Here is a 25,536-nt window from a genome sequence, read left to right as displayed (position 1 = left end):
CTTCTGCATTTCTCTTTTTTATTATTCCTATGTAAATTTGTGTTGTGTTTTTATTGAATCACTGCATGTTATCTGTTTTGTTCTGGTGTCCTATGTTTACTTGTTTTTCTGTCTACTTCAGCTAGACGCAATTACAGCTGAATTTCATTACCTTACTTGCTAAGCCCTAAACTCAGCACTTCACTTAAACATCTAAAATTAAGATTATTTAAAAACCCATCTCACTCAAAAGACTGCGCTCTCAGATGCATAACTTTTCTGAGGCTTTTCACGTAAGTATCTGTTTCAGGCCAAATTTGTTCTGAAATTTAGTCCAGAATTTTAATTAATTTCTAAGAATACAGCCAGGTGGCAGAGGATTTTTTTTTTTTTTTCCCAACGCTTTAAAGAATTCAGGTGGTGTACAGTAAAGCTTTATCATCTGACCACCCTGGCAGGGTAGCTCTTTTAGCAGAGATATTTTTTTTTTTCCCCATTACTGTTCAAATCCATTCAAATTTGGCAAGATTACAAAACCTCTAAAACGCATTTTCTGTATGCTTAGTGAGGGCTTGGTAGAGCTGAACAGCCGGAACGTCGGCAGATCCTGCCCGCCCTGAGTGTCCCCGAAGCCTCCTGGGTCTCCTGTTACGGACCAGCCCGCATGTGCCGTCGCTCAGCCCTGCGCAAGCCTCCCTGCAAGGCGAGACAGCACATCATCTCTGTAGAGCACGGGCGTCAGGTCCCACCTGAGCCATAGGGCTGGAGACTGGCACAGGAGGAGGGCTTTGGGACAACAAGGAAGCAGGCGGCGGCTGGTCCCAGATGTTGGGACTAGCCGAAGAGCAGACTGGCCTGGAGGCTGACACAGAGAGGGCAGTTACAGGCAGGCAAGGGGAGGGGGATGGAAAACTTCTGTATCATCTTTGTGCAGACGTGAGACAACTGAAGCTTCCTGTCAAAGCTCTCTTCCAAGGTCTGCACAGAGCAGCCTGAGCCCTCTTCAGAGTAGAAAGATTTCTTTTGATTGAAGCCAGCTGGCCCCCCCGAGTACTTCATGCTCCAGCTCTTCCTGCCCCTCTCGTACAAATGTACAGTGGGTTTGGACAACAGGAGGCACGAATTTTCACCTGAAAGAAGTTGAACTGCTATAGCTGCTGACCACAATTAATGTGTTTTACCTGACCTGAACTAGTCTTGGCTACAGCCTTTTTCTTTTCATTTTATTTTTTTTTTCTTTTCAATGAGCTGGTTTTAGAGTCCTAAAATGGACTTGAGTGACTTTAATGCTGATGTTACATCATTGAAAAGCTTTTGCTCTTTGGCAGTCATGAGATTAGTATAAACAATGTGTGTGTGTACTCAGCTGCTTTGCTCTACAAGCAGGTCAGTCACCTGAATTTTTGTCATTCACTGTTAGAATAGATCATTACTTTGGAGCATTTTCAATACTACTATAAATGGCTTTCAAACTATTATCATACAATGTCAGCTGTGTACTTGAATCACATAATATATCATGCTTTTACATTCTAACATTTCCAGTATTACAAAGATATTTTCCTTAAACTTAAATCTTCATATTATTTTCTCGGCATGTTTCCCAACCTGTTCTCGTGTGACTGACAGTGTGAACTTGCTGAGGAAACATCATATTGAGAATTATGAGTAAGAAGTGTGGAGCTGCATGGAATGTATTTATTTTAGTAAAAAAAAAAAAAAAAGCTATTTACAACAGAATCATCTTAAAACACATGTCCAAACCAAAGTGTATTCTATTGCCTTTGAGAGAAGGAAAGGTTATGCTTTAATATTATACCATTCTCAAAATGCTTCTAGAGTTTTTTGAATTGATGAGAAAATACATTATTTCAACAAGAATAAAATGCAGCACGGGGAGAAATGTTGAAAAGAGTATTTGTATCTGATGGGTATTAGCAGTCAGGTAACTTAGTTTTCCTGATGTATGTAATTCCATTTCAGTTTATGCTCTTTGCTACTTGTTTATTGTGACAAACCTTATGACTAGGCTCATTTCTCCACATGACAGTAAATGACTGAAACATTTATTGAAAGGATATAATTTTCACTGGTCTAAAATGCTGACTTGTTAAACTGTGAGCTATCATGTGCATCTTTCTGTAAATGCCTAAATTAGGCTTTTATAACAGCTTTTTATTACCTGCTTATTTAATGAATGTTACTAACAGAAATGTTACCTGAATTCATTACATGTGTGTCACCTCTAGTAGGTAAACATTCTTAAAAGGAGTAAGCAAAATTGACAACAAACGCTATTTCAGTAAAGGCAAAATGATGTTTATAACACTTGAATGTAATGGCTTTGTGCCATGGATAGCAAGCGTGAGCTTTTAGAAAATTCAGAAGCATCACTTCCTAGAGGTGGTCAGTGCCCTCGGCCTGTCCGTGTTGTAAAGGTGTCTGGTCAGTCCTGAACTGGTCAGACAGTTGGACTAGGTGATCCTTGTGAGTCCTTTCCAACCAAAAATATTCTAGTCTGTTCTAGTCTAGTCTCTAATCCAGTGCCAACTAACATAAAAATTTCTTATGAAATTTTGGGATGCAGTTTCAAGAAAAATTGAGATTTCAAATAACTAAATAAAATACTTGTACATACCAGTGCCTAACAGAAGCAATTAGGATTTGAGAATTTACAAATTATTCTTTAAATTTTGCAAGTTGGTTGATGGCAGTCGCCTGCCCCTTTTGGGAAGCCTTCCCTCCAGCTATAAATACAGTGCTGTGATATCTTCTACTCATCTCATGATTGTACTCTTAAATAAAAATCACAACTTTTAACAGGTGCCTACCTTTCCCCCCTCTTCATGATTTTATGTGAATCTTCATTGACTTTAAACACCACTTTGCTTATGTAGACTTTCAACAGTAGAGGGGCATTTTGTTGGGGGGGAGGTGGGGGGTGTTGGTGATTCTGAATGTAGTAGATAAGGTATGAGTAATCATTTTTTCACTACATATGAGAAATCCACAGTTCTTTATTCCACCTTGATGCACCTCCATTTGGGATATCTCACAGGAAACAGATTCCTTCTCTTCAGCTGATTGGCATCATTGTGGTAGAAGCTGTGGGGTTAAGTTTTCAGGACAAGTTCTCATATTTTTTTAAGATGACAAGCATACATTGATATTCACTGCCACTTTCTTTTGCCACTTAGAAATGATACTGTATTTTATTAAATATTGAAGTTATTTTTAAAAAAAATATATTTTTCCCGTTAATGGGAAGGAAAACTAAGTACAACACTAACAAGATAACCTTATAATTATTTTCTGGTTTTTTGGATAGCATCTGTGCACTTAATCCTGCATTTATTCAAGCTTTAACTGCGAACGAATACCGTTTGGAGGTTTTGTGTGCCTGATTTAGCCCTCTTAAACAGCTGCTTCTCAGTCTTGCCTTCAGCTCACAAGTTCACTGTGTTGTATTTCAGTAGAGCAATGGTTTGCTGTGTGAAAAAGAATTTTGTCTATAATTTTAAAGCTTTCTCATTAGTTCCATGCTTATTGAATTTAGTCTGCGTGCATTGAAAATTTGTAAAGAAAACAGATATTCCAGGTCTCCATCATCTCTATTAGTTTAAGTATGGGCTTCTAATTCACTTTATCAAGTAAGAGCTAATTCTCACTTAGTTCAGTTATTTTCTCTTTTAGCTAAACTGAGCAATACACATTATTTTCCACATAGAGTATCAATATTTAATGTTTCTGATTTCTGTTTAACTACATTTTTATCTTTGTCACAAACCATTCAGGACACTACTGTTGAAGGAACATCATGCAGTACACCTTCTATTGTTCTCCCAGAGAATGCTGTTACGCCAGATGTAGAAATTGATAAAAATCTGGTTAACAGGTACCGTATAATACATTACCAATCTACGTATAAATTGTGCAGTAATTCCAGGAGCTGTGTTTATAAAATACTGAGTTGAAATGTATATTGCATTAAAATATTATTGCTGTATCTCTATTTGTAATTTGATCATATTGTCTTTGCATTTTGATGATGCTTTTTTGAATGCATGCAAGGAGTGTGGGGCAGGACACAGGAATATAATTGTTACTAAAAGAGTAGAATTTCATATAATATTAAGCCTGTCAGCGTGACTCAATATGCTTAAAATTTTCATGAACTTTCTAATCTTTCAGAATAGCATAATTTGAAAGTAAAACAAAAATACAAATTACAGTTTTGCATAATTTGGACTAAAACTTTCTGCAATCTTCCTCCATTTTCTAGTTGTTTGGAGAAGAGAGAAATTGCAATAAAACTTTTTTGTTTTCATTTTTTTAATCAAAGAAAAGTGATTTCTTTTTAATGCTGCATTTTTATAGAGAAGTATTTTTTTTTGGTGACATACTCCCATAATTTTTGTTTGTTCATTTTTCTCTCTTAGGCCTCGTAGTCCTCATAGGAGACATTCTAACCGTGCCACTAGGAATCCAGCAAGTTCGTTGACTTCTGTTGGTAAGAAGTGATTATTCATTTAAGTTAGGATTTTTTTCTCAGAAAATGCGACATGCAATAAAGACTCTGATAATAACTATATAGATATAGACTATATAAACATATAAATGTAGACTCTTGACTGTACCGACCACAGCTTTTTGCTTGGGCTCACTGTTTGTAATGTGTGCACAGGGAATACTGCTGGCATCTCGGGTTGTGATCATGAGTTTATAAGTGGATTTACATGCAGACGGATCTAGGGAAGATTCAGCTTTACTGTTGCTTCCATGTTTGTGGTAAAAACCCTTCTATCTGCATAGAATAAAATCTGTATACTTCCAAACTCCACACTCTATAGATTATTTGATGGAATCACCTGTATGGTCAAACTAGCATGCATATATCTTTGCCAGGTGAGTTTGTGGGACCTTAGCCTTGAAAAACTGGACATACAAAATCCATGACAAAAACTGAATCTACAACAGAAATGGCATGAGTGCTGGTTCAGATGGATCCAATGCTACTTTTACTGATAAATTAGAAAAACGGTACTGGGAACACAGCCAGAAAAGCCAGTTTCACATATCAGAGCAGCTTTGATCATAGTTACTTAATCTCAGTGGGTTATCTATGTTTTTGAGGACTTGCTCTAAACTTGAGCATAGAACAACATTAGAAATGAGCAGACAATGTTTGCTAAATGCAAGCTCACAGCTGAATTTATAGATACTCTTTGTACACGTTACTCTGAAATGCCACAACATATCTGGAAATATGACATACCACTCTAATTCTGACATTTTCTACCCAGACAACAGCGGTCATGTGATTGATCTGGTAAATGATCAGCTACCAGATGTCAAAATATCGGAGGAAGACAAAAAGAAGAACCTTGAATTACTAGAAGAAGCAAAGAAAGTAAGTGAGAGGTTTCTAATGCGCAGAGGCAGAAAGTCAAGAAGCAGTCTTCCAGAGTCACCCACAGGTAGGTGGAGATTCTGAAAACAAGATTTTATATTAAGTTTCAAAGATCTACAGAGACACAAACAAGCATCTACTGTAATGCATACATTGCTACTGTATACAGACATTTCATTAATTTGAAGGTTAATTTGACACACTGCAGACACTGTAACAGTAAAGCATGAAGTCTGTCTATTAAAATCTAAAAAATGGTCACAAATTTCTGTTTGTGAAGATATTTTCCCTAAAGTTCCTGTTAAACATAAAATTTTAATGGCAAAATTCATCCTACTGAAAAAACATTCTCCCTAGACATAATTACAGACTTTTATTTTGAACATAGTCATAAACTAAGCTAAATGGACCGGATCCTCCTGTAAAAACAGCAGAATAAAAGGTTTTGTTCTAGAATATCAGTTGAAAATTTTTCCCCCTCAAAACTAGGACAGAATGCCATTTTATCATGAAGCGGGCATTTTATTTAGCTTTGAAATGCCAATTCAGAATAAAGTTTTATCTTAAAACTGGCCTGACACAAAAACTACTATACTTTCAAAAAATAAATTTTCCTTTTTTTTTCTTCTGCATTCCTTGTGAATCCTTCTCTTGTCTCTACTTCTCTGCAGTGCTTACAGTATCAGAAAACTGAGGAGAATAAGGATTCTGTCAATGAACAGAATTGTGTTAGTTTATGGCAGGTTTACAAGAAAAAACCTACTCTAAATTCCTTTTGCCAAGTACAACTTGGCAATTAAAATTACTTGTTAGGTTCTGGACAAATACATGGCTGACTATGAGTTTCATGTTTTAATCTTTTTCTGAATTTTTAAAATTCAGAACCTGAAAGCCTAGAAAGTAAAATTACCTTGTTTGTTTGTTTGTTTTTGTCTTTGTTTTAATGAAGCAGTTTCCCCTACACTTAGTCCTAAAGTTTCACCAGTAGCATCTCGGAGCAACTCTCTCACTCTTCCAGTTCCATCAGGTAAAATGATCTATGCAAGTTCAAACTTTAAATTATGAAGCTCACCAAAAATTATTTTTTAATGTTTCTTGAGAAGTCAGAATCTGTAGATTCAAGCATCTCATCCTGAATATGACAAAGTTCATGAATGCCCATAATAAATATTTTTACGTATATATATTTTTTATGTTGTGTTTTTATTCCTGTGGTGCTGCTATGTTACAAGTTCTATTTTTTTATTCTTTTCAATAATGGACTTTTGAGAAGCTTTAATGATCTTTCACTTACTGTATTTTAGATAATGTTTCTTTCCTTTTAGGTGGTAGTTCCCACATTTAAATTTTGTCCTTAATATATTGTGTGGAACTGTGCATTTATGTGTTTAAGGTTGTACTAGCAGTAAAAATTTTGAGCAAAACATCAGGATATGCCCTAATTATGTGTGTGTCATTCTAGGGTCTGATGCATGCACAACCACTACTGTTGAGTCAGTACCTCCAGGGCAGGTAAGAAAGAGCAGACTAGTCTGCACAGTAACCTGGTTATTACAGTACTGTATTACACTCTGCTGTCCTGTTAGTCCCTGAGGAAAATGGGATGTTCTGAATATCATTTTGTATCCCAAGACTGGATTATTGATATGCTTTTTCTGCAGAGTGAGGGACTAATAAATGTTTACTCTGAAAACAAAATCCATGAGGTAAAAAGCACTGAAGGATCATAGAGAGCTATTAAGTGTAGAGAATGGAAAAAGATCCAATATAATCCTATCTATGGAAAAAGCTAGTCCTTAAAATGACTTCGTAAATAAATGTGACAAGTAGTGTAAGAATTAAGAGATTCAAAGTTCATCCATTAATATCTGTATCTAGCAGCATGGATGTGAAAGATAACGTTGTAAGGCAACTTTTTTCTTCCTTTTTTGCTAGAATAACAGAACTGTGAAAGAGGATGGCAGGCAAACTGCAGAAGTAAGTGTTTCACATTGTGTTGAACAAAATCTTCCTGTTTGTCTTAGCACACGTATGACTGTTATTTATGTCACTAGAAAGGCTAAAAGACTTGTTCACTGAGTGAAAAGAAAAATTATACTGCTCTAAGAAATAGTGAAGCACGTGCAAATGTAGTGGAAGACAGTGGGCTTACAGCTAGCCTTTACAACCTATCGTGTGCCCTGCTTGAGCTCAGTTAAGATCAAGATACTATATACCTTTATAAGTAACATAAAGATATCTCCTACAGGCACTTTGATGTATGCTGCTGTTTTAGACAGGCATCTTCCAGGCCCCTTTGGCTCACTGGAAGAGGTTACTGTACCTCACACCGCTGCTGGGACGTTACTGCTCCACACAATGAAGGGTGGAGCAGTTGATATGAGTACTTCATAATTTGTTTTAGGTAATATCAGATGGCCCTTTAAAGAGATGTTGCTGTGAGTAGATTAGACAATACTTAGAAAAAACACCATGGCAGCATAATTTTGTAGCAGTAACTATAAAGGAGAGGAGTAGGAACATAACTAAGGCAGAGCCCACAGTTAGATTGTATGTGGATTGCCTTAAATTGCCCTCAGACAAAATAGAGATTTTGTACCAAAGTAGCCAAGATAAGGCATTCTTCTGCCAGTTCTCCTGTAGAGATTGCAGCCAAATTATAATCTATGGTACTGACACAAAGAAAGGAGAGAGAAATTACAATACATGCTTTAACTTAGTTTATAAGCTCATGGGGTTTTTTCCCTTGGGAGGTGAGGGGCTAACAGAAAACAATCAAACGAAAATCACAGTGCTCTAAGATACAGCGTTAAAGGTGTGTACTCAGACAAACCTTACATAAAGATGATGAGAAACATGGCTGTTTGAGGATTGCTATAACGGACTCTGGAATGGGAGGAAGTTATCTCAGAAGTTCAGAGAAGAGATTCCCAGTTCAGTGTTCTTCTGAGTGCCTTTTAAACATTACTGCTGTCATCAACAGTACACGTTTAAAAGCGAATGTCACTGAAAAGCAAATGGCTTGTTTACAGTGACTGTCCTTGGGCAGGGGAGAAGAGAAATCTGCACTTGTTTCTCTGTTTTATGTCTCCCTCTACTTACAGAATGCTGCAAAAGGATTAATTGATAGAAGGCAAAATGATCAAAGAAAGATTTCTCAGGGAAGGTTGGTTCCTCGTTCTGCTGGTTTTGAAAATTCCAAAGAGAAGCTCTCAGAACAAAAAGAAAACTTTGATCCATGTAAACATATGGACACTTTACCTAAATGCTCCCCTTCAGGTGGTGATGGTGGCAGAATGTCTCTTAACACTTGCATGAATGTTTGTGAAAATGAACTTGGAAAATCATTCCTCAAGAAAGCAAAAGAAAATGATGTTCCTTTAAGAACCCACCTACCAGGACCAGGAATAGGAAATATAGACTCAAAGCTAAAAATTCCTGTTTCAGAAATGAGGGACCATAAGGTTTCATGTAAACCAGAATTTAAACTGTGTGGACTGCGTCCTCCTCTACTACGGGCTGTATCATGGGATAGCCTGGAGCCTGGACAGAAGGATAAAACACCCTTAAAATTACCGTCCGAGGAAGATAAAAGCTTTGTTGGTGGTAATAAATCTAACAATCAATTAAAAGCATTCAAAGACCTTCAAATCCAAGTTCAACCAGTTCGAATGCAGAAACTGACAAAGCTCAGAGAGGTGAGTCCTAGGCATAAGTTTTATCCTGTGTTAAAGTTATTTTCATATCTTACTCGACTTTTAACTTGCTTAGCATTATTTTTATCATTGCAAGAAACACACAGTAATATAAAGGTAAACAGTTTCTGCAAAATCAGTACAGAATTGTATCATGTTTTTATTTTGCAACTTTAGTAAATTGTAACCTGTAACTAAATTCCATGGAATTATTCTGTTTCTTAGTTCTCTTTTTATATGCATCAACTGCACTGTGGTATCTTCAGTATGTGCATGTGCAGGTTTTGGCCCCCTGAAAAAAATTGTAAAAGTGGTGTCAAGACAGTACTAGTTGCTTTAGTTGTGACAGAAAGGTGAGTATAAAACACAATATATCTTCTTTTTGCCTCGTTTCTGTTACCCATAAACAGGAATCAGTTGATTAACAATCATGTATCTTGTAAAATGTACTTGGGACTGAAGTGATTTATTTTGACTTCTGGAGAGAATCTTACATCTGAAGAAACCTTCCTTCCTCAGGATGTAACAACATTCTCTTTAAAAGGGTCACTTATGCTCTTTTACTTCCTTTGCTTCCCTGTGAGATGCTTTTTCTGCTCCGTTGGAATTGTCCTCAGATCCACAGGCTCTCACAATATATTGACTGACTGATTTCTGTTTGAGTGGGCTGAGACCTGTGTATAAACAAAAATCTTTAACTGAAGTTTGGAAATGGTTACTATACTCTTGTTTAAGGGCTTACAAGCCTCTGCGTATCATATACTATTTGTAAACTTTCTTTGGATTTCAAAATCACTTTTACATTGTTCAGCTGAGTGTTTGAGTCCTGTATTGCTTGGTATGCTCCCCTCTAAGGTCAGTAGTCCTGTCACTCAAGAATGATAGCCTTTGCAATAACATTACATTTGCAAGGTCTCAACGTTGTTTTGATGTGATTTTTTTACTTATTGAACATTCTCAGAAAATGTCTCAAAGTGACTAGAGTTCTACAAGTGGGTGTGTCTGAGAGCTAGGGCGGGTAGAGGATGGCCAGACTTAGAGTTCCTAATTCTAACGTGACGCAGATCTGTCAGCTTCTTGAAGGATAGGCTTGCAAAATCTATAAACTAATCCATTGTTAAATAATTGTCTAACTGGTTGGTAAAAAATAAGAATTAAACCCTAAGAATTAACCAGTATATTGAAAAAAGTAGAAATGTCATGGAATTATAAACCACCATCATAAAGCAACTGCTATGTGTGTATAGCAAAAATGACCTTTGAAAGGGGGAAAAAAAAGAAGGTAATAGTTAATAGCCTAATAAGAATATTTTCTTTGACCTCCAGTAGTTAATATTTTAAGGTGAACACAGAACTGAGGGGTGAGGACCTCAAATTTTGTACTTTGGTTAATTCATTCCCACTGTGTTGCTTGGGAATGGCAGCAGTGCTTATATAACACATATCATTAGCATATATGTACTGCAAGTTTTGATTATAGACACTTGAGCCATATAATTTTAAAAGTTCTAGAAGTTGTTAAGGACAAATAGTAGTTAGAATCAGAAAATTAATACCTGATATAGAATTCCAGTGTTAGGTGAGGTTTAAACTCTGTCTTCAATGGGGATTATCTATTTATAAACAAAAGCAGGCATTTGTGAATTTAAACCTGTCTGAGAATATGAAAGTAGAAAATAAGGAGATGATAGAAGGAGAAATAAGGTAACAAGGTTTAATCCTTGAGAATACATTCTTCTTTACCTGCAAGGAAGAGAGGCAGAGCACAGTAACAGTGAAGCATTAACTTGCAGCTGAAGCATGCCAAGCTTCGGTGTGAGTAACTTCTGCTGAGTAAGTGAAAGCAGCAAAGTCTCACGCGATTTCTGAATTCTCTCTCCTTTCTGGGATACTTACTTATTACTATGCCTCTACCCAAAATCACACTTTTTTCACTGTCATTTACTAAAACTCTCATTTACCAAAACTCAGCATGTTGCAGAATGGGGCACATGTTGCAAATCTCTGTTTGCAAGACCAGGAATTCTTCTAAATAATGCATGTATGAAATTTAAGTGTGTGTGTGAATGTACATGTATCTACGCAATGTACCATATGACTATAACTTAATATAAATATTTCCATTATGTTTATTAACTACAGTTAATGTTATATGTAGTGTTCACATGGCAAGAATATTTAAATTGAGATTTCTAGTTAAGTTACTTTAAAATGTTACTGTTTTTCTTAACAGGAGCATATTTTGATGAGAAATCAAAATTTAGTTGGACTTAAACTTCCTGAACTTAGTGAAGCAGCTGAACAGGAAAAAGGTGCAGTATCATAAAAGCTGGAAGGAGTGTATGTTTGTTATACACTAATTTTTATAATTGACTACTATGGAGGAAGAAACAAAGTCTTTTTCTTCAATTGCAATGGTAGTTGTAATGAGACAGTCACAGAGGGTAGTAAATGATCAATAAGAGAGACTGATAATGGAAGTACCTGAATTTCTTGATGATCTGAGTCAAGAAGATATTGTAGGTGTTGTTGCAACCAAACGAAAAGATGCATACCTGGTACAGAGCCTAGCTTAAGAGCTGGAGGACTGTCTCACCTTCCAGTGACTCTGAAAAAAAGTTACAGCAGTGATGGATTGAATGGATGTGACCTCTGCCAGATATTGTGGCCACAAGGCTGAATTTGATCCTTGAAAGTATAAATAAGAGATGGAATGCATTATTCCTGCTTTTTTGTTTTAGTATACCTGTGGCAAATATTGAACTGGCATGTTAACTTCTGGTCTGCAGCTCTACATCAATGTGGATAGGTAAGAGTAAGGCCAGAGAAGAGACATAAATATGACTGAAGGATTGGAAAAATATGCCTTGCATATTCTGTGAGTGGGCTTTTTTAGCTCAATTTCTATGATTTTTAATAAGAAAACAGCTTAAAACTCTACATAAATGAGGAAACAGAAATCTGGCACAAAATGTTTTTTTCCAATCTGACACAAGTAAATGAGGTTTGATGCCTGTAGGCTGCATCTAAAAAGATTCAGAATAGAAATAAAGAGCAAAGATACAATCCTGAGGACAATTCAACAACGGGAAGAGCTAAATAGCAGTAGTGCTGAGCAACCAATTGAAAATATTTAAACCAAAACTATATATTTGTTTGGAAGTAGTGCAGTCAGAACTTGTTCAGACTGTTTGTAAGGCCACATTAACTGAAATGGAGATGGTTAATACGAAAGGAGCTGAAACTGATTGTCCAAGATTTGATCCAAACTCAATTTCCCTTTTTCCTAATACTGTTTGTTTTACTAATTCATAGATTTGCTTTGGGACTCTTTCATAAGGCCTTAAAGTTTCTGTTACACAAGGAGATGGCTGAGATATTACATTTCATGTTATCTGTGCAGACTCATCTTCTGTCTGGATGAAACAAGATTAAAAGACACTTCTTGTCCTCTGTCTAGTGATTTTATCTTTGGATTCTTAGATATGGTAATATTATTCCTGTCACTCTGCTAATATGTAATTTCTCAGAAATTATTTAGCAGGCTCTGTTAGAAAGTGTAAAATAGTTGCCATTTTACCAGCCTGTTACATAATTTTGACAAATTTGAAACTTTTAAGGAAAACTTTATGACAAGCTAAGCGTTTTATCCAGGTTTTCAACCAAGATCTCGTGAGCATCACAAGCTTTTTAAAGTCTAGTAACTTATCTAAATGGTAGCCAGAACATTAAGCGTCAACTCTGTGTCCTCAGAAAGGAAAACAAGTGAGAGGTCAAATAATTAGTTCATTTGTTAGGGAGCCTTACTTCCTTACATTGTCGTAAAAGCCACCCTGTGCTTTTTAACTGGAGTAGTAAATTTGCTTAAACAATAGGAAGTAGCCAGATACTTCATTATTATTGTTATGAATCAAATCTACTGGCTCCATCATATTTTGCTGTCAATGCCAAGTTATTGTGATCATCTGGGTAAATACAACTTAGCATCTACAGAAGTTTAGATAAGTGGGATATGTTAGATCTGGAGACACTGTGGTGTCAGGCTGGCTTTTTAGGGGGATGCACATGAGTGTTCTTAAGTACTATAACTTCTGAATATAAAGGAAATGCACAGAACTAAAATGTAGCTTGAAAATCTCCCATTCTTTTCTGTCTTTCAAGTTAACATTCTCCACATTTACAAAATTTGAGCTTTTTCACACTATTTGTTTTTCAAGTCTAAGAATCATTTTGTTACTCCAAACGAACAGGAGAGCTGTACAAAGATATATTCCCAAGTCTGACATTCAGACTGGGGAACCTGACTTTCCTATAGGAGAGTCCATGAAATTCTGGCAAGATAGAAGGAGATAAGGGAATTACTATATACGAAATGAAATAAAATTTAAAAGTAATATGAATTTTTAAAAAATATGTCTGCGCCATGTCTTGGTCCTTATGAAAGTGGCAGAAGTAGAGAATGTAATTTGAACCGTTCTGTCCTGTTTCAATGAACATGCAGTGCAAACAAGTGCATGTTGTAGATTCATCACCATAAATGGTGCACAAAATCTGTAGTATAGTACATTATGTAAGACTTCTTCTTGGCAGGTGGCATTTAAAGCCTTAGAAAATGACAGCACTCTTACAAAATCTAAGCTAAAATATTCCAGGAATGATGTAACTGTACTGGTAAAGCACAATGCAAAATGTTAAATTAGATGTTCCAGTAATGAATTTGGGTTCAGTTTGAATTCTAGGAAAAATACTAATCCAACAATTATTTTTCAGTCATTAGAGACTGTCAGAGTGCATATTACTTCACTCTTTCTCCATAAAGGCTGACAGTTGTGCAGATTACTTCTGTTGTCACCGCTCCATAGGAGGACAGGGGATCTTTACATGAGCAGTAAAGGAGAGACGAGTGATGTATGACCATATGCAATAAAGGAAGCCACAGTCTGGGCAAAGGGAGAGACCTCTTCTTGTTGTTCACTTTTGCTCCCAGTAGAGTTAGGGTGAAAGCCTCATTGACTTTAGAAAGGACACAGTTAGGCTAAAAGGTCCTGTTTGGCTCTGAGATGCTGACTGTTAATACTTAATGCATGACTTTTCAAGTAACATTAAAAGTTTTTTATCTGAAAACGTCTTTAGGCCCTTCACCTCTCCCTTCCCCCACTGAAGAGGAAGAGACAAAGAATAGCTCTGATGTCATGCCCAGCATTCCTGATGTATTGCTGCGAAAACTGCGAGTGCACAAATCACTTCCAGGAAGGTAAAAGCTCATTAGAAGTAGAAAGACATCATCCGGGGGAAGGCACACTAATGGTTTGCAGTGAACTCCCTTTATGGAGTTCCATTCATAGGGGATCCACTTAAGTAGAGAAATTGCTGCATCTTAAAATGTGCAACACAGATTTTCTGAAGAATTTAGAGGAGTGCACCAACTTCCAGTAACTGGCCAGCTCTAAAATTAGTTTGTAAGTTCTACATAAAAAGTCTGAAATCTAACTTGCAAGGTCCAAGTACATTTTATGCAGATTTTTCCACCAGTCTGTCCACCCTTGGTTTTCAGAATTGCTGCTGCAGATACAAATTCATGTTGGAAATGTTAGTATTTCTTTCTCTACACCCCCCACCCCCATCCCAAATAATCAGGCCAGATAATGCTTTCCAATGGTAAAATTTGGGCATATAAGAATTCTGCAGGTTTTCTGCAGGTGATGATTTTTCAGGGAAATTGAATTTATTTTGCAATCCTAGTTGAGGGACTTGCTTGTTATATGACATTTTATATAAATGAATGCATGAGGTGAAGAAAGTCTAAGAGATTTTGTCAATGCTCAGGTGATACTGTGCTGTTGCATTTTAAAAACCACATGGGGTTTTGCCATAACAAGTACAACTGAACTAATTAAAGACTGGTTTCAGCAAAAGAAACCACAAAATACTTAAGGGGAGGATGCCTTCTGTTGTTCTTTTCAATTAAATACTTCAATAGCTTTGTTTTTAGAGACAAAACTAATTAAAAGGTGGATTTTCTGCTTTTATTTCTAGCTCCCCTCCACTTACTGAAAAAGAAGTTGAGGTAAGTATGTCCTTAAACTCATTATTTTAGACATACACCTCAATTTTAAGTGGTTACTGTAAGTCTAAGAGTGGTTATTAGAACCAAATAATGGGATTTTTTTTTTTCCACAAAAAATATTTCTCAGAAAAAAGCCAAACAGAACCCAATCAAAATAACAATTTTATGAAATATGGGCAATTGTCCCAGGCAATATAAACTGTAAAAAGACTTAGAGTGGCAACAGGCAAAACACTTGTTTGTGCATTCTTTGTAAGAAAATACACATTCATTTTGGAAATCATTATCATATACTTAAACAGAGATTAAATGAGACCAGAAATTAAATGAGTTAATTTGCGTTTTTGTATTGGCCATTAAAAGCTTTGGGGCAGTTTTTGATGCTATTATGCAGTTAGTTTCCATGATTTTTACTTTTTCAGTTCAAGCCAGTAATTATTTTGTAGGTTGCTCTTCAGCTTGCTAGCTTTGTTTCTTCCTTTTTTTCACATACCAGTCAAGAAAAAGATCTTCATTTACATAGCTCCAATCTAACGAAACTGTCAGTGCCTTGTGCTTTGCAAAGTATTAATACTAAGAAATAATGCATCAGATAAAGAAAGAAATAATCTTTAAAAGCATGGTGGAAGAGAATAAAAATGTTTGCACTTAATCTTGTGCTGGCTTCAGTGGTAGGTGTTTATCCCTTAGGTAAAACAATGCTAATGGTGAGCTCATCCCTGGACTTCCTCTGCACTCACTATCTGTTTAAAAACCTTGGGGACCCTTGGAGGAAGTCCAGTTAGAAAACAGATCCATTGTGATTCTGGTACTTCTGGTAGGCTACTTCCTTCATGGTGTCTCTGCTCTACTGATCTCCCAGAAAAACATTCAGGGAAAGAGGCAGCAACACATTTGTTCATATTTTAGCGGAAGTAAAGAGAAGTGATTTTTTAAAATAATCGAACTTTTAAAATATTTTTAATTTTCTGTTTCAATACTTACTTAAGCACCAAAGTTTATTAAACATATACCTTATTCATAAGTTGTTATTGGAAATCACATTACTGTGACACTTATTTTAAAATGCTTTTTCTCAATCCAAACAGAATGTATTTGTACAGCTTTCCTTGGCCTTTAGAAATGATAGTTATACCTTGGAATCTAGAATTAACCAAGCAGAGAGGGAGAGAAATCTTACTGAAGAGAATGCTGAGAAGGAACTGGAAAGCTTTAAAGCAGCCATTACGGTAAGAAAACAACAATAATTCTTTTTCTGAACTATAGTGTGCACGAAAGTGCACACACATTTGAAATATATGTGGCTATGCTTGCTTATACCTATTGTATATTCAGGCCCCAAACTGCACTTTGAATTTGTAAAGTTCACAGGTAGTGAGGCCTGATTCATCATTAATTTCAAAAGGTAAAGTGTTGCAAATGTGCTTAGCCCTCTTTAACTCCTTGCAAGGTGTGCCTGCAGCGTGCAGTGAAGCACCATTCTGAGCCAGGGCAGCAGCTCTCTCGAGGTTACCTGTGGTGGTGGTGGTGATGGCACTCCTCTGAGGCTAATTTGCCCATGGGTAGTTCTGCCTTGCGTCACTACCCCACTGCTGTGGCTCAGGCGACTTCATCTGAACTAAAAGTGACAAGACATGACAATAAAGCTTATGTATTTTCGTTTCAGTCTTCAGCTCACTTATGGCATCACTATGAACACCGGGAAGCCTACCAGAAACTATTGGAGGATATTGCTGTTCTGCGTCGTTTAGCTGCTAGACTGTCTAGTCGTGCTGAGATGGTTGGAGCTGTTCGCCAGGTAAGAACAGCCACGTGTCTGACATGCATCCTGGCTGCACGTGTTCGCTCTCTTTTTCAGCCATAGGTGTGGGTTATGTTAGTCCTTTGATTTGCCATTTTGACAGATTAAGGACATTTATTGTAGTGTCAGATAAGACACTATTTCAGTCTGGAAGTAGAAATTCAAGCAGAAGGTTACCCATGAAGCTGTTCCACATGGGTACAGTAGGAGCATCTAGATTATTCAGAACTCTACCTGCATCACAAGAAACTTAAAATCGGTGCAGCATGAATAATACTTTTCTGGGCCAAAACCCTCATCTAGTTCAGTCACCTGCCTTTGGCAATAGCTGAGTCAGACAACTATAGAGTATAAGTATAAATGATAACACAGCAATACCCTCCCAGACTGTTCCCTCTGCCCACTGAAGTAACTAGAGTGATGCCAGTGACTAAGACCTTTGAGGGTTTGAGAACAAATGTATGCATACCACATAACTAATAACAGGAAGACTATGTGACAAAATAAATCATGATATTCTGTGGACATATATGAATGCACACGTGCATTTGTGTTCTAAATAGTTGAGGAGTTTTCAATCATGGAGGTACCAATATTTCTTTAAGAAGGACTATTCCAAATTATCCCTGATGGGGAGCATACACACAGAGGCAAATGATTAGTTTGAGAGGTGTAAAGGTTACCTGAGCATTCCCCTCTTTTCTTCCTTAGGAGAAGCGTATGTCAAAGGCAACAGAAGTGATGATGCAGTATGTGGAAAATCTGAAAAGAACATATGAAAAGGATCATGCTGAACTAATGGAGTTCAAGAAACTTGCCAATCAGAATTCTAGCAGAAGCTATGGTGCATCTGGTAAAAAAAAAAAAAAAAAAAAAAAAGTCTTGCCTCTATACAGAGAGGTGTTGGTGCTCTTAATGCTAAAAAAAGTGAAGTATCAGGAAACCTATTCATGAAGTTCTGATCTACAGGAGTAAATTTCAGAAAGTTATAGATAAAACAGTCAAAATATTTCATAGAAGCCATACTTAATGCTGTAGTACAGTAATTTAAAATCACTGTCACTTACCAAATGCTGATGAGATCCAATGACATGTTCATTGGCCTCTTGCACATACACGATGTTTGCACAGTTTTAATGCAAATGTCTTTTCAGTGAGAGATGATTAATAATGAAGTTTCATTATTAAAAATACTTTTTGCAACCTTTTCTTTCCTAGTTTGCTGGAAACTGACATACAAGTATTTTCCTTTGCAAAAACTTGTATATGAGTCGCCTGACCTCAGTAATGATAGCAATGGTTCAATTTCTTGAAATTATTTCAAATTGCGGGTGTAATTGAGACCAGAACTGTGTGACAGACGACAAATAAATATGCAGTTGCTACAGACCTTGTATAAATATGCTATATCTGAGTTTGAACTAGAAGCAAGGGCTCTATTAATATCATTTATCAATACTCATGTAGTCTAAGACTGTTCTTTATCTACTGTTTTTATGCAGAAGATGGAGTACCTCGTTCATCTAGATCCATGTCTCTTACTGTTGGAAAGGTATTTCTACAATCTAATGAAAATGAAGTGAACATTTTTATGTAGTGAAATTTTTGTCTACATGCACTCACTTTTATAGGCTGTGTTCAAAACGTAGTGCTGGTACATTCTAAATATTATTCATGTAATTCAGTGCACGTGCTTTGTAATTTTGGATACATGAGTAAGTATGACTGTGCAATAATGACAATATTTGGGAAATCTCATGATGCTAGATAGATATCTAATAACTCAAGGGTGGGGGAGAAGGCTCTGTTCTTTTCCAGAGGGAAGGGATGTTACTGTTTCTATAAATTATAATTTGTAGGTTTAGAAATAATATATCATAGTGGGTACAGTATATCATAATGGGTACATAGCAAGCGAAGAGTTTCATTTGTCACTTCATTATTTTCTGGTGATTGTGACACTGGCACTTTTCCCACTATCATTATACGTCTGATTTAACCAAAGATAATAGATTCTGATAAGAACTGACAGTATCAACTCAGAACATAGCTGTGGTGTGACTTACACTATTGGGCTTTCATTGTGGAGGGAAAAAGAGTTGCATCCCTATACAACGCCTCCTTTCACACTGAGCACTTACCATACCAGGCAGTACTAGAGTTAATTTAAGGGAAAACCAAAGCCCTAACAGCCATTTATCTTAGTTTTGCTTCCAACTCCCCTTTCCCCCAAGGGACATTAACCTACATCTTTGCCACACCTGTTGACTTGGAGAATTTTTCCTCAGTCTATCTTGTTGTATGACAGAAAAAAAAAATGTTGTTTCTCACAGAATCTGCCTCGGAGGAGAGTCAGTGTTGCTGTTGTTCCTAAATTTAACTCCTTAAACATTCCTGGTCAGTCACCAGCCGCTTCACCTATACCTTCAATGCCATCCCTGGTAAGTAAAACCCACATTTTAAAGATACAGCTTTTTGTCTAAACCACTTTTGTATAGGGCCAGGCCATACTTCCTAAATAATGTAAGCTCTTTCATTGGTTTAACTTGTTTTGCCTCCATCCTAGTGAAGGGGATGGACAAAGGTAATTCCTGTTGTGTAAGGGACCTGGGCCTTCAGAAATGAGGGGTTTTGCTGAGAAGCTAAATCCATTTTAGTTTTAAGAAAACAATCTGCGTACAATTTAGTACTCAGAGTCAATTGTTTCAGGAACCAAGTGTGTTTGTTTACCTTGATTTATTATGATTTTTTTTGTTGTTTAAAATTTTCCATTGAAAACTCAGCTAACAAATTAACATTGCTAGGATAATATGGAAAGAAGCAGTAAAGTAATTTTACTGTTCAGTGATCAATATATGAAGAAGAAAGACTGGAAAAAAATAAGCAGGGTAGAAGGGAATGGCACAGAAAATTCTTAGTGTAGAAGTGCATTGTTTTCTGTGATTAGTGGGAAGTTCCATATTAAAGACACCTTGCTCATGAGTGTGCCAAGAAAGCCTAAGCAGCACATTGACTTTGTCATTTTACTGAAAACTCATTTGAAATTAATTTGTGGATGTAACTTCTATTGCTGTTTTTCACTTACAGTCTGAATCACCTAGTAATGGAAGGAGCAATCTAACATCTACTCCTGTTCTGCCAGCACTTTTAGAAAAGTGAGTTTTCTCTAGGTCATCCCACTACCTATTAAATCCTAGTATGAAATGAAAATTATATAATTTCTGTCTTTCCTAGCAGAAGTTATACCGAGGTATAAGATATTAAAATCAGGGACACAATTATGGCTTAGGCAGATTCATGATCTGGTAACTGTATTTTACTATGTCTTTTTAATTTTACTCACTTCTTTCACTCTTCAACATGTGGCTAGCTGGTAAGAATCGTATTTTGAAATACTGTGATATCCAGGTTTTTTAGTGTAGTTTTTTAAATTTATATGAATAAACATAATTATACAAAATTCAAAAGTATAATTTATCATAATAGTATAAAAAATTTGCAGGAGTCAAAACAATGATTAAATAGAGTAGTGATTCGTTTTTAGAATAAAATGAGTTGAACATTCAGCTAACTTAAAGAATTAGGTTTGAGTTTTTAGTTTTAACAACCTGAGACTTTAGTTATAACAGCCAGAGAGGTTTGCATTTTAAAATTTAAAAATAGACATATGAAAGACAAGGGGTTTTTTTAGCCTAGTAACAAGCAAATACCTCAATATCTGTATTTTTTGAGTACCTATAAATTGCAAAAATATTTTTCATTAAAACATTTGCCCTTTTGACTCTGTATTACTTACTGTTAGTCTAGATGTCCTGTCTGGTTTAAGGTGTGCTTTTGTTATCTGTTTTCTGTAATATTCCATGAGTTATTCCATGGTTTTAAGTAGTACTACTTTCAGATCAAAATAATAGGTACAGGAACAAGGAAAGTGAAGAATTTCGCATATTTTAGATTAGTGCTAGGGCAGGACAAAATTTATCTTTTATCTCTGTGCTTTACTAAGAATGAAAACATGCAACAATTCGGAAAACAAAAATGGTGAACTGTGGCACTAGTGGTTACAATTCAACAGAACTCTGCAAGATTTAGATCATCTTTTGAAACCATACGGAAAACCAAACCAAACAAGCCAAATCCTTATCAGTATTTCTTACTGGATCTTAAGAAAACAAATCATCAAATAACATAAATAGAACTTGAAATCCAGGTTTGAGCATAAGTATGCCATGCATGGGCCAGGTGCTGTATTAGTGTGAAATTTCATAGTTCAGCAGTTTTGTATATTTAAGCATTCAAGCATATACGCATGATTTGTTTAGAGTCCAAGTGAAACCAATGTCTACCATTATTTTGACTTCTTGAGAGAAAACCCATTGCCCGGAGATGGTGTCAATAAGGGTGAAGTATTCTGCCATTGGGTTTAGTGCCAGAAAAATAAGGCCTACAAAAAGGGTTCGATTCTAGAAGTTGAAATGGGATCCACTGTTGATCTTATCAAACCTTGACTTTGATAGATTTGCTAATTCATGCCTGACTCACTTAAACTCTTTGTCCCAGACTTAAATAAAAAAGGACGTGTGAGCACTGCAGAAAGAGAGCAATATACAAGGCTTATCTTTTGGCTAAATGTTCGAAGCTTTCACTTAAGAAAAGTTTTAGTGACAAATGCTATGTATGTGTTTGGTTGTAGCAGGCTACAATTTCTAAGATGATTTTCAGAAAGTTGAGGGAAATGTTATCAAGAATAGCAAATAAATGCCAGGAATAAGCCAGGAAACAAATTCTCATTTCATTTATTTTTTAAAGAAGAAACAAATTGCAAGCTTTAATACCTTAGGAACATATTAATTACTGTTCTCAGATTCTGAAGACTCAACATTCTGAAACTAAAATTTTGCTTAGTGTTTAACTTTTTCTATTTTGAAGGACATTTAATTTCTTTGGCATACATTAAAGAAGAAAAATCAGGAATCACAACATTATGTGTGATTGTTCTTGTTCAGTAGTATACTCCAAATACAGTACATTTCAGTGGTGTTATTTTCTATTTCTCTTTTGTCTTGGCAGTGGAAAGACTAATGGAGAGCCTGAGTGTGAAACCCCTGCTTCTGTGCTGACACAGAGTGGGTTGGAAGAGATCAGTCCTGAAACTAAAGCCAAGATAGAAGAGGAAGCATATAACAAAGGGTGGGAATATTTTATATGAACTAAATCTGTAAATACGTGCTACCAGATGAGTACATACGTTTTTATAATGTAATTTTAAATGCAAAATGAGCGACATAATCGATATGAGCTCCTAGAAGATGGTTGTAATTGAAGCAATATGGGAAACAATGTGAGCGAGCTTCCCTCCTTGTATGTGCATTGTAGCTGCTGGCTTTCATCCTTTATGAATGTTAGCCAGGCCATGGGAGAGTGGTTGTATCAGAGATTCTGAGCTGGGTGGGTGTTCTTATGTCAATAGTGTTCAGAGATTCATGACAGGATAATCCAAAACAACTTTATAAAATATTTCTTCTGAAAGGCATACGTAAAAATGAATAAAGAGTAAGTATCAACTCTTGGAGTAAACTCATGTTGTTTGTGTCACAAAGTGCTTTACGTAGCGTGTTTTGGGGCAATTAACAGCTTTGGGGTCTGTTTCTGGATGTCAAGCAAAGAACCTACTTGTACTATGTGAAGAGGGAGAAAAAATTTTCATCCTCTCCTGCAGAATCCAACAAGCATTCTATCTTTAGCTTTGATTTGCATTTATTCTCCAGGAAAAAAAAATCTAGAGGGTGTTCAAAATGATTGAAAAATAATAGAGAAATATTTACCAACTCCTTTACAACAGAAAAATGTTGTACTTTCCTGAGGACTGCCACCTCTTTTTCATGATGATAAGTTTGGTAACAGAGCTAATATAATCCTCTATTAAGGAAGGGTGGCTGCCATACTTACTGTCTTTAGCTAATTTTAACTCATCCAAGTGCTGCAACACTGCTACTTGTGTTTTATTGCATGTAACAATCTATAAATCTAATTTTTCATTACATAAGAACAGGTTTATACAATGTGCTAGACTAAGAAAATTGGATTTTTGTGTTAAAGATATCAGGAAGGCTTAAAGAAAACCAAAGAACTTCAGGAACTGAGGGAAGAAGATGAAGAGACACCAAAAGAAAGTCATGATGAACATGAAGAAAGTGAAAATGAAGATGAAATAAAAAACCTGAAAAGCAGGTGAGACAGTGGTGTAATATGTCCATACAAGAGGAGCCACTTTTTTCTATTCACGGTACCCAACCAAGTGTTTATACTATTGTCTTGACGTGTTTTCTTCCAGTCTAGGGAAGCATACTTGAAATAACAGTATTTTCACAGAAAGGCATATTTCACGAGAACATAGTTGCAAAATGCAAAAATATTTCTTTCTATTTCAACTAAAATTGTATGTTGACATCAAGAGGCTTCATCCTTATGGGGTTTGGGTTTGATTTGAGGTAAAAAATATTCCACAAAAGTTCTTCAGATGCCAGAATGTATCTCTCAGTAGACCAACATTGTCTCGTGAAAGTTGTATTTCAGGAATCTGATGGCCATATTTGTGCCATATGTCATTCCCAAACGGCCTTCACAGGGGAGTCTTCCAGTACATCTACAAGGTGAATGCAGATTAAGACAAACTCCACAGCTATGCTGGACTTGCTCTGACTTGGAAAGGCAGGTGCTTGCTCGCTCTGGAAGCTGTGTAGATGCAGCAGAACAGCACTGGGCTGCAGTTCCTGCCTTTTACCAGTGGCATGTCTATTGCATTCATCTGTACCCAATGCTTTTTGTCTATACTGGGCTTTTGACTCATCTGCTTATTGTCTTACCTGAAGCATTTGATGCCAAACTGGAAAACTTTTCTGAAATGTTCAGCTTTTCTTGGAGTTAATTACTGAGTCTCTTCAGGGGTTCCACTACTCAATTCAATATACCTGCAATATCCTACATTTTAAAAGCAACAAGACTTTTGCGCCAGAGAGGAACTGAATGCTGGCCAAAGCAAGTAATATGTTCAATCCCAATCTAAGGTAGGGATGTAGGGATCCTTACCTCATCCAGGAGAATTCATTTCCATTCCATAACCATTCTGGTTATAAACCTCTGTTAACTTGAGATTTCAGACATATTCAGAAGGGCGGCCATCTCGCTAGTCACAAAGCTTTTAGGAAAGAAATGTTTACAAAGTTCTGATGTTTAGTTTAGTTGAGCAAGATGTGAACAGTGCAGAATTTGACATCATATCAAGCTCTGAGATTTGCCAGTTGACAAACATCATATCAAGCTCTGAGATTTGACAAGTGGGAGAAATAGAAGTCAAGTTTTACAGTCTTCAGTGAATATTACCCATACCTGAGCATACAGCTCTTCTTGAAAGAACTTAACAGTCTGATTCTTCTTTGACAGGGTATTTGTATTTGGAAGAAAAATGGTGCACCATACATCTATGAAACTTCTCAAACTGAAAAGCTTAAGATATTGAATTTGCATATGATTAATATATAACAGTTTTCTTTTAATTTTACAGCAGACTTGAAGTCATCATTAATTATTTACATATACTGTACCCCAAACTGTGTAAACACTGGAATGTGGTATGGCTTGTAGTGGCTGCGATTACCATTTTTGCTGTGGTGTTGGGAATCTACCATTCATACAACTCCTGTGATGAAAAATCAGAGGGACCTGAAGGGAAGGCCAGCTGTTCTGCTGCCCATCAATATTCCTGGTGGAACTCAGGATTTCAACATGAGCAACGCACTGAATAATAAAGGAACAGCCATGTGTTATGGTACCTGAGCAAGTACACCTGTTAGAACACAGTTGTTAAAGGTAGTGCTTAGTCATCCTTATTGGTTGTTAAATGTGATCTGTCAGGTTTGGGGATACCTTGTGAACATACCTTGCCAAAATGACAATCTGATAAAGAATCCTGTCTGTCCTCTCAGTGTAAATGACTGATACAAATAAAGTAATATGGAATCATGATAAGGTTGTGGTAGTAATCGGCAACCAGCAAGACATTTAAAGGAATGATTTGCCCAGGACATTGGCATCTCTGCTATAATTTTGAAGAAAACTGTAAAACCTGCATTTGCAGTTAGTGCTTTACTTTGCATTTCCTGAATTTACTAGTGATTGTTGAAGTACTAATGGCATTTAAGTCCTTTGGGTTTTAAGAGTCGAAGTATTTTCCTTATTGATTATTGGCTAGAAATAGAAGCTCTTCTATGGAAGGTTAGAATTGTATTATCAGACCAAATGCCTTACTGATAAATTAATTTTATAAGAGGATTTATCTGTATGATTATTTAAATGGAATACTAAGTACATGCATAAATGTGTTTTAAATTTACTTTAGGAATGGGACCAGCAGGTTTTTAAAATGGGATATACACCAAAACCTAAAATGAGGTCTAGATGACACAGTCAATTAATCTAGGAAGTTCCAATATATCAGAGACATGCTTTACCAAAATTTGTGTATGCCACTCAGAGTCACTCCTGAGTTACAGCAAAAAGAAGTTGCTGTCTGGCAGATTAGATGTGT

The 25,536-nt window shown here is 36.3% G+C and overlaps 1 protein-coding gene across 12 annotated transcripts in view; it reads left to right on the top strand.

Moving 5' to 3' along the window:
• MRVI1 (murine retrovirus integration site 1 homolog) overlaps nucleotides 1-24,857 on the top strand; it is an 80,322-nt gene extending 55,465 nt beyond the window's left edge. For 9 of the 12 annotated variants that reach the window (XM_026850712.1, XM_026850714.1, XM_026850716.1 and 6 more), the window contains 19 exons: nucleotides 3,774-3,874; nucleotides 4,419-4,489; nucleotides 5,283-5,456; nucleotides 6,339-6,416; nucleotides 6,852-6,901; nucleotides 7,325-7,366; nucleotides 8,494-9,087; nucleotides 11,318-11,396; nucleotides 14,218-14,338; nucleotides 15,121-15,151; nucleotides 16,240-16,380; nucleotides 16,818-16,949; nucleotides 17,664-17,805; nucleotides 18,455-18,504; nucleotides 19,286-19,393; nucleotides 20,040-20,107; nucleotides 22,017-22,139; nucleotides 23,049-23,180; nucleotides 24,514-24,857. In XM_026850712.1, coding sequence (XP_026706513.1) covers nucleotides 3,774-3,874; nucleotides 4,419-4,489; nucleotides 5,283-5,456; nucleotides 6,339-6,416; nucleotides 6,852-6,901; nucleotides 7,325-7,366; nucleotides 8,494-9,087; nucleotides 11,318-11,396; nucleotides 14,218-14,338; nucleotides 15,121-15,151; nucleotides 16,240-16,380; nucleotides 16,818-16,949; nucleotides 17,664-17,805; nucleotides 18,455-18,504; nucleotides 19,286-19,393; nucleotides 20,040-20,107; nucleotides 22,017-22,139; nucleotides 23,049-23,180; nucleotides 24,514-24,754 — 2,478 coding nt within the window. In that variant the 3' untranslated portion in view covers nucleotides 24,755-24,857. The remainder of the gene's footprint in view (nucleotides 1-3,773; nucleotides 3,875-4,418; nucleotides 4,490-5,282; nucleotides 5,457-6,338; nucleotides 6,417-6,851; nucleotides 6,902-7,324; nucleotides 7,367-8,493; nucleotides 9,088-11,317; nucleotides 11,397-14,217; nucleotides 14,339-15,120; nucleotides 15,152-16,239; nucleotides 16,381-16,817; nucleotides 16,950-17,663; nucleotides 17,806-18,454; nucleotides 18,505-19,285; nucleotides 19,394-20,039; nucleotides 20,108-22,016; nucleotides 22,140-23,048; nucleotides 23,181-24,513) is intronic. The other 3 variants (XM_026850721.1, XM_026850719.1, XM_026850720.1) reach the window with 3 other exon arrangements.
• The last annotated feature ends 679 nt before the right edge of the window (nucleotides 24,858-25,536 follow it).

This window comes from Athene cunicularia (assembly GCF_003259725.1).
Source record: "Athene cunicularia isolate RWA chromosome 5 unlocalized genomic scaffold, athCun1 chr5_part3, whole genome shotgun sequence".
In the NCBI taxonomy this organism is placed as follows: domain Eukaryota; kingdom Metazoa; phylum Chordata; class Aves; order Strigiformes; family Strigidae; genus Athene; species Athene cunicularia.
Note: the sequence above shows the minus strand (reverse complement) of the source record. Positions and strands in the feature narration are given on the sequence as shown.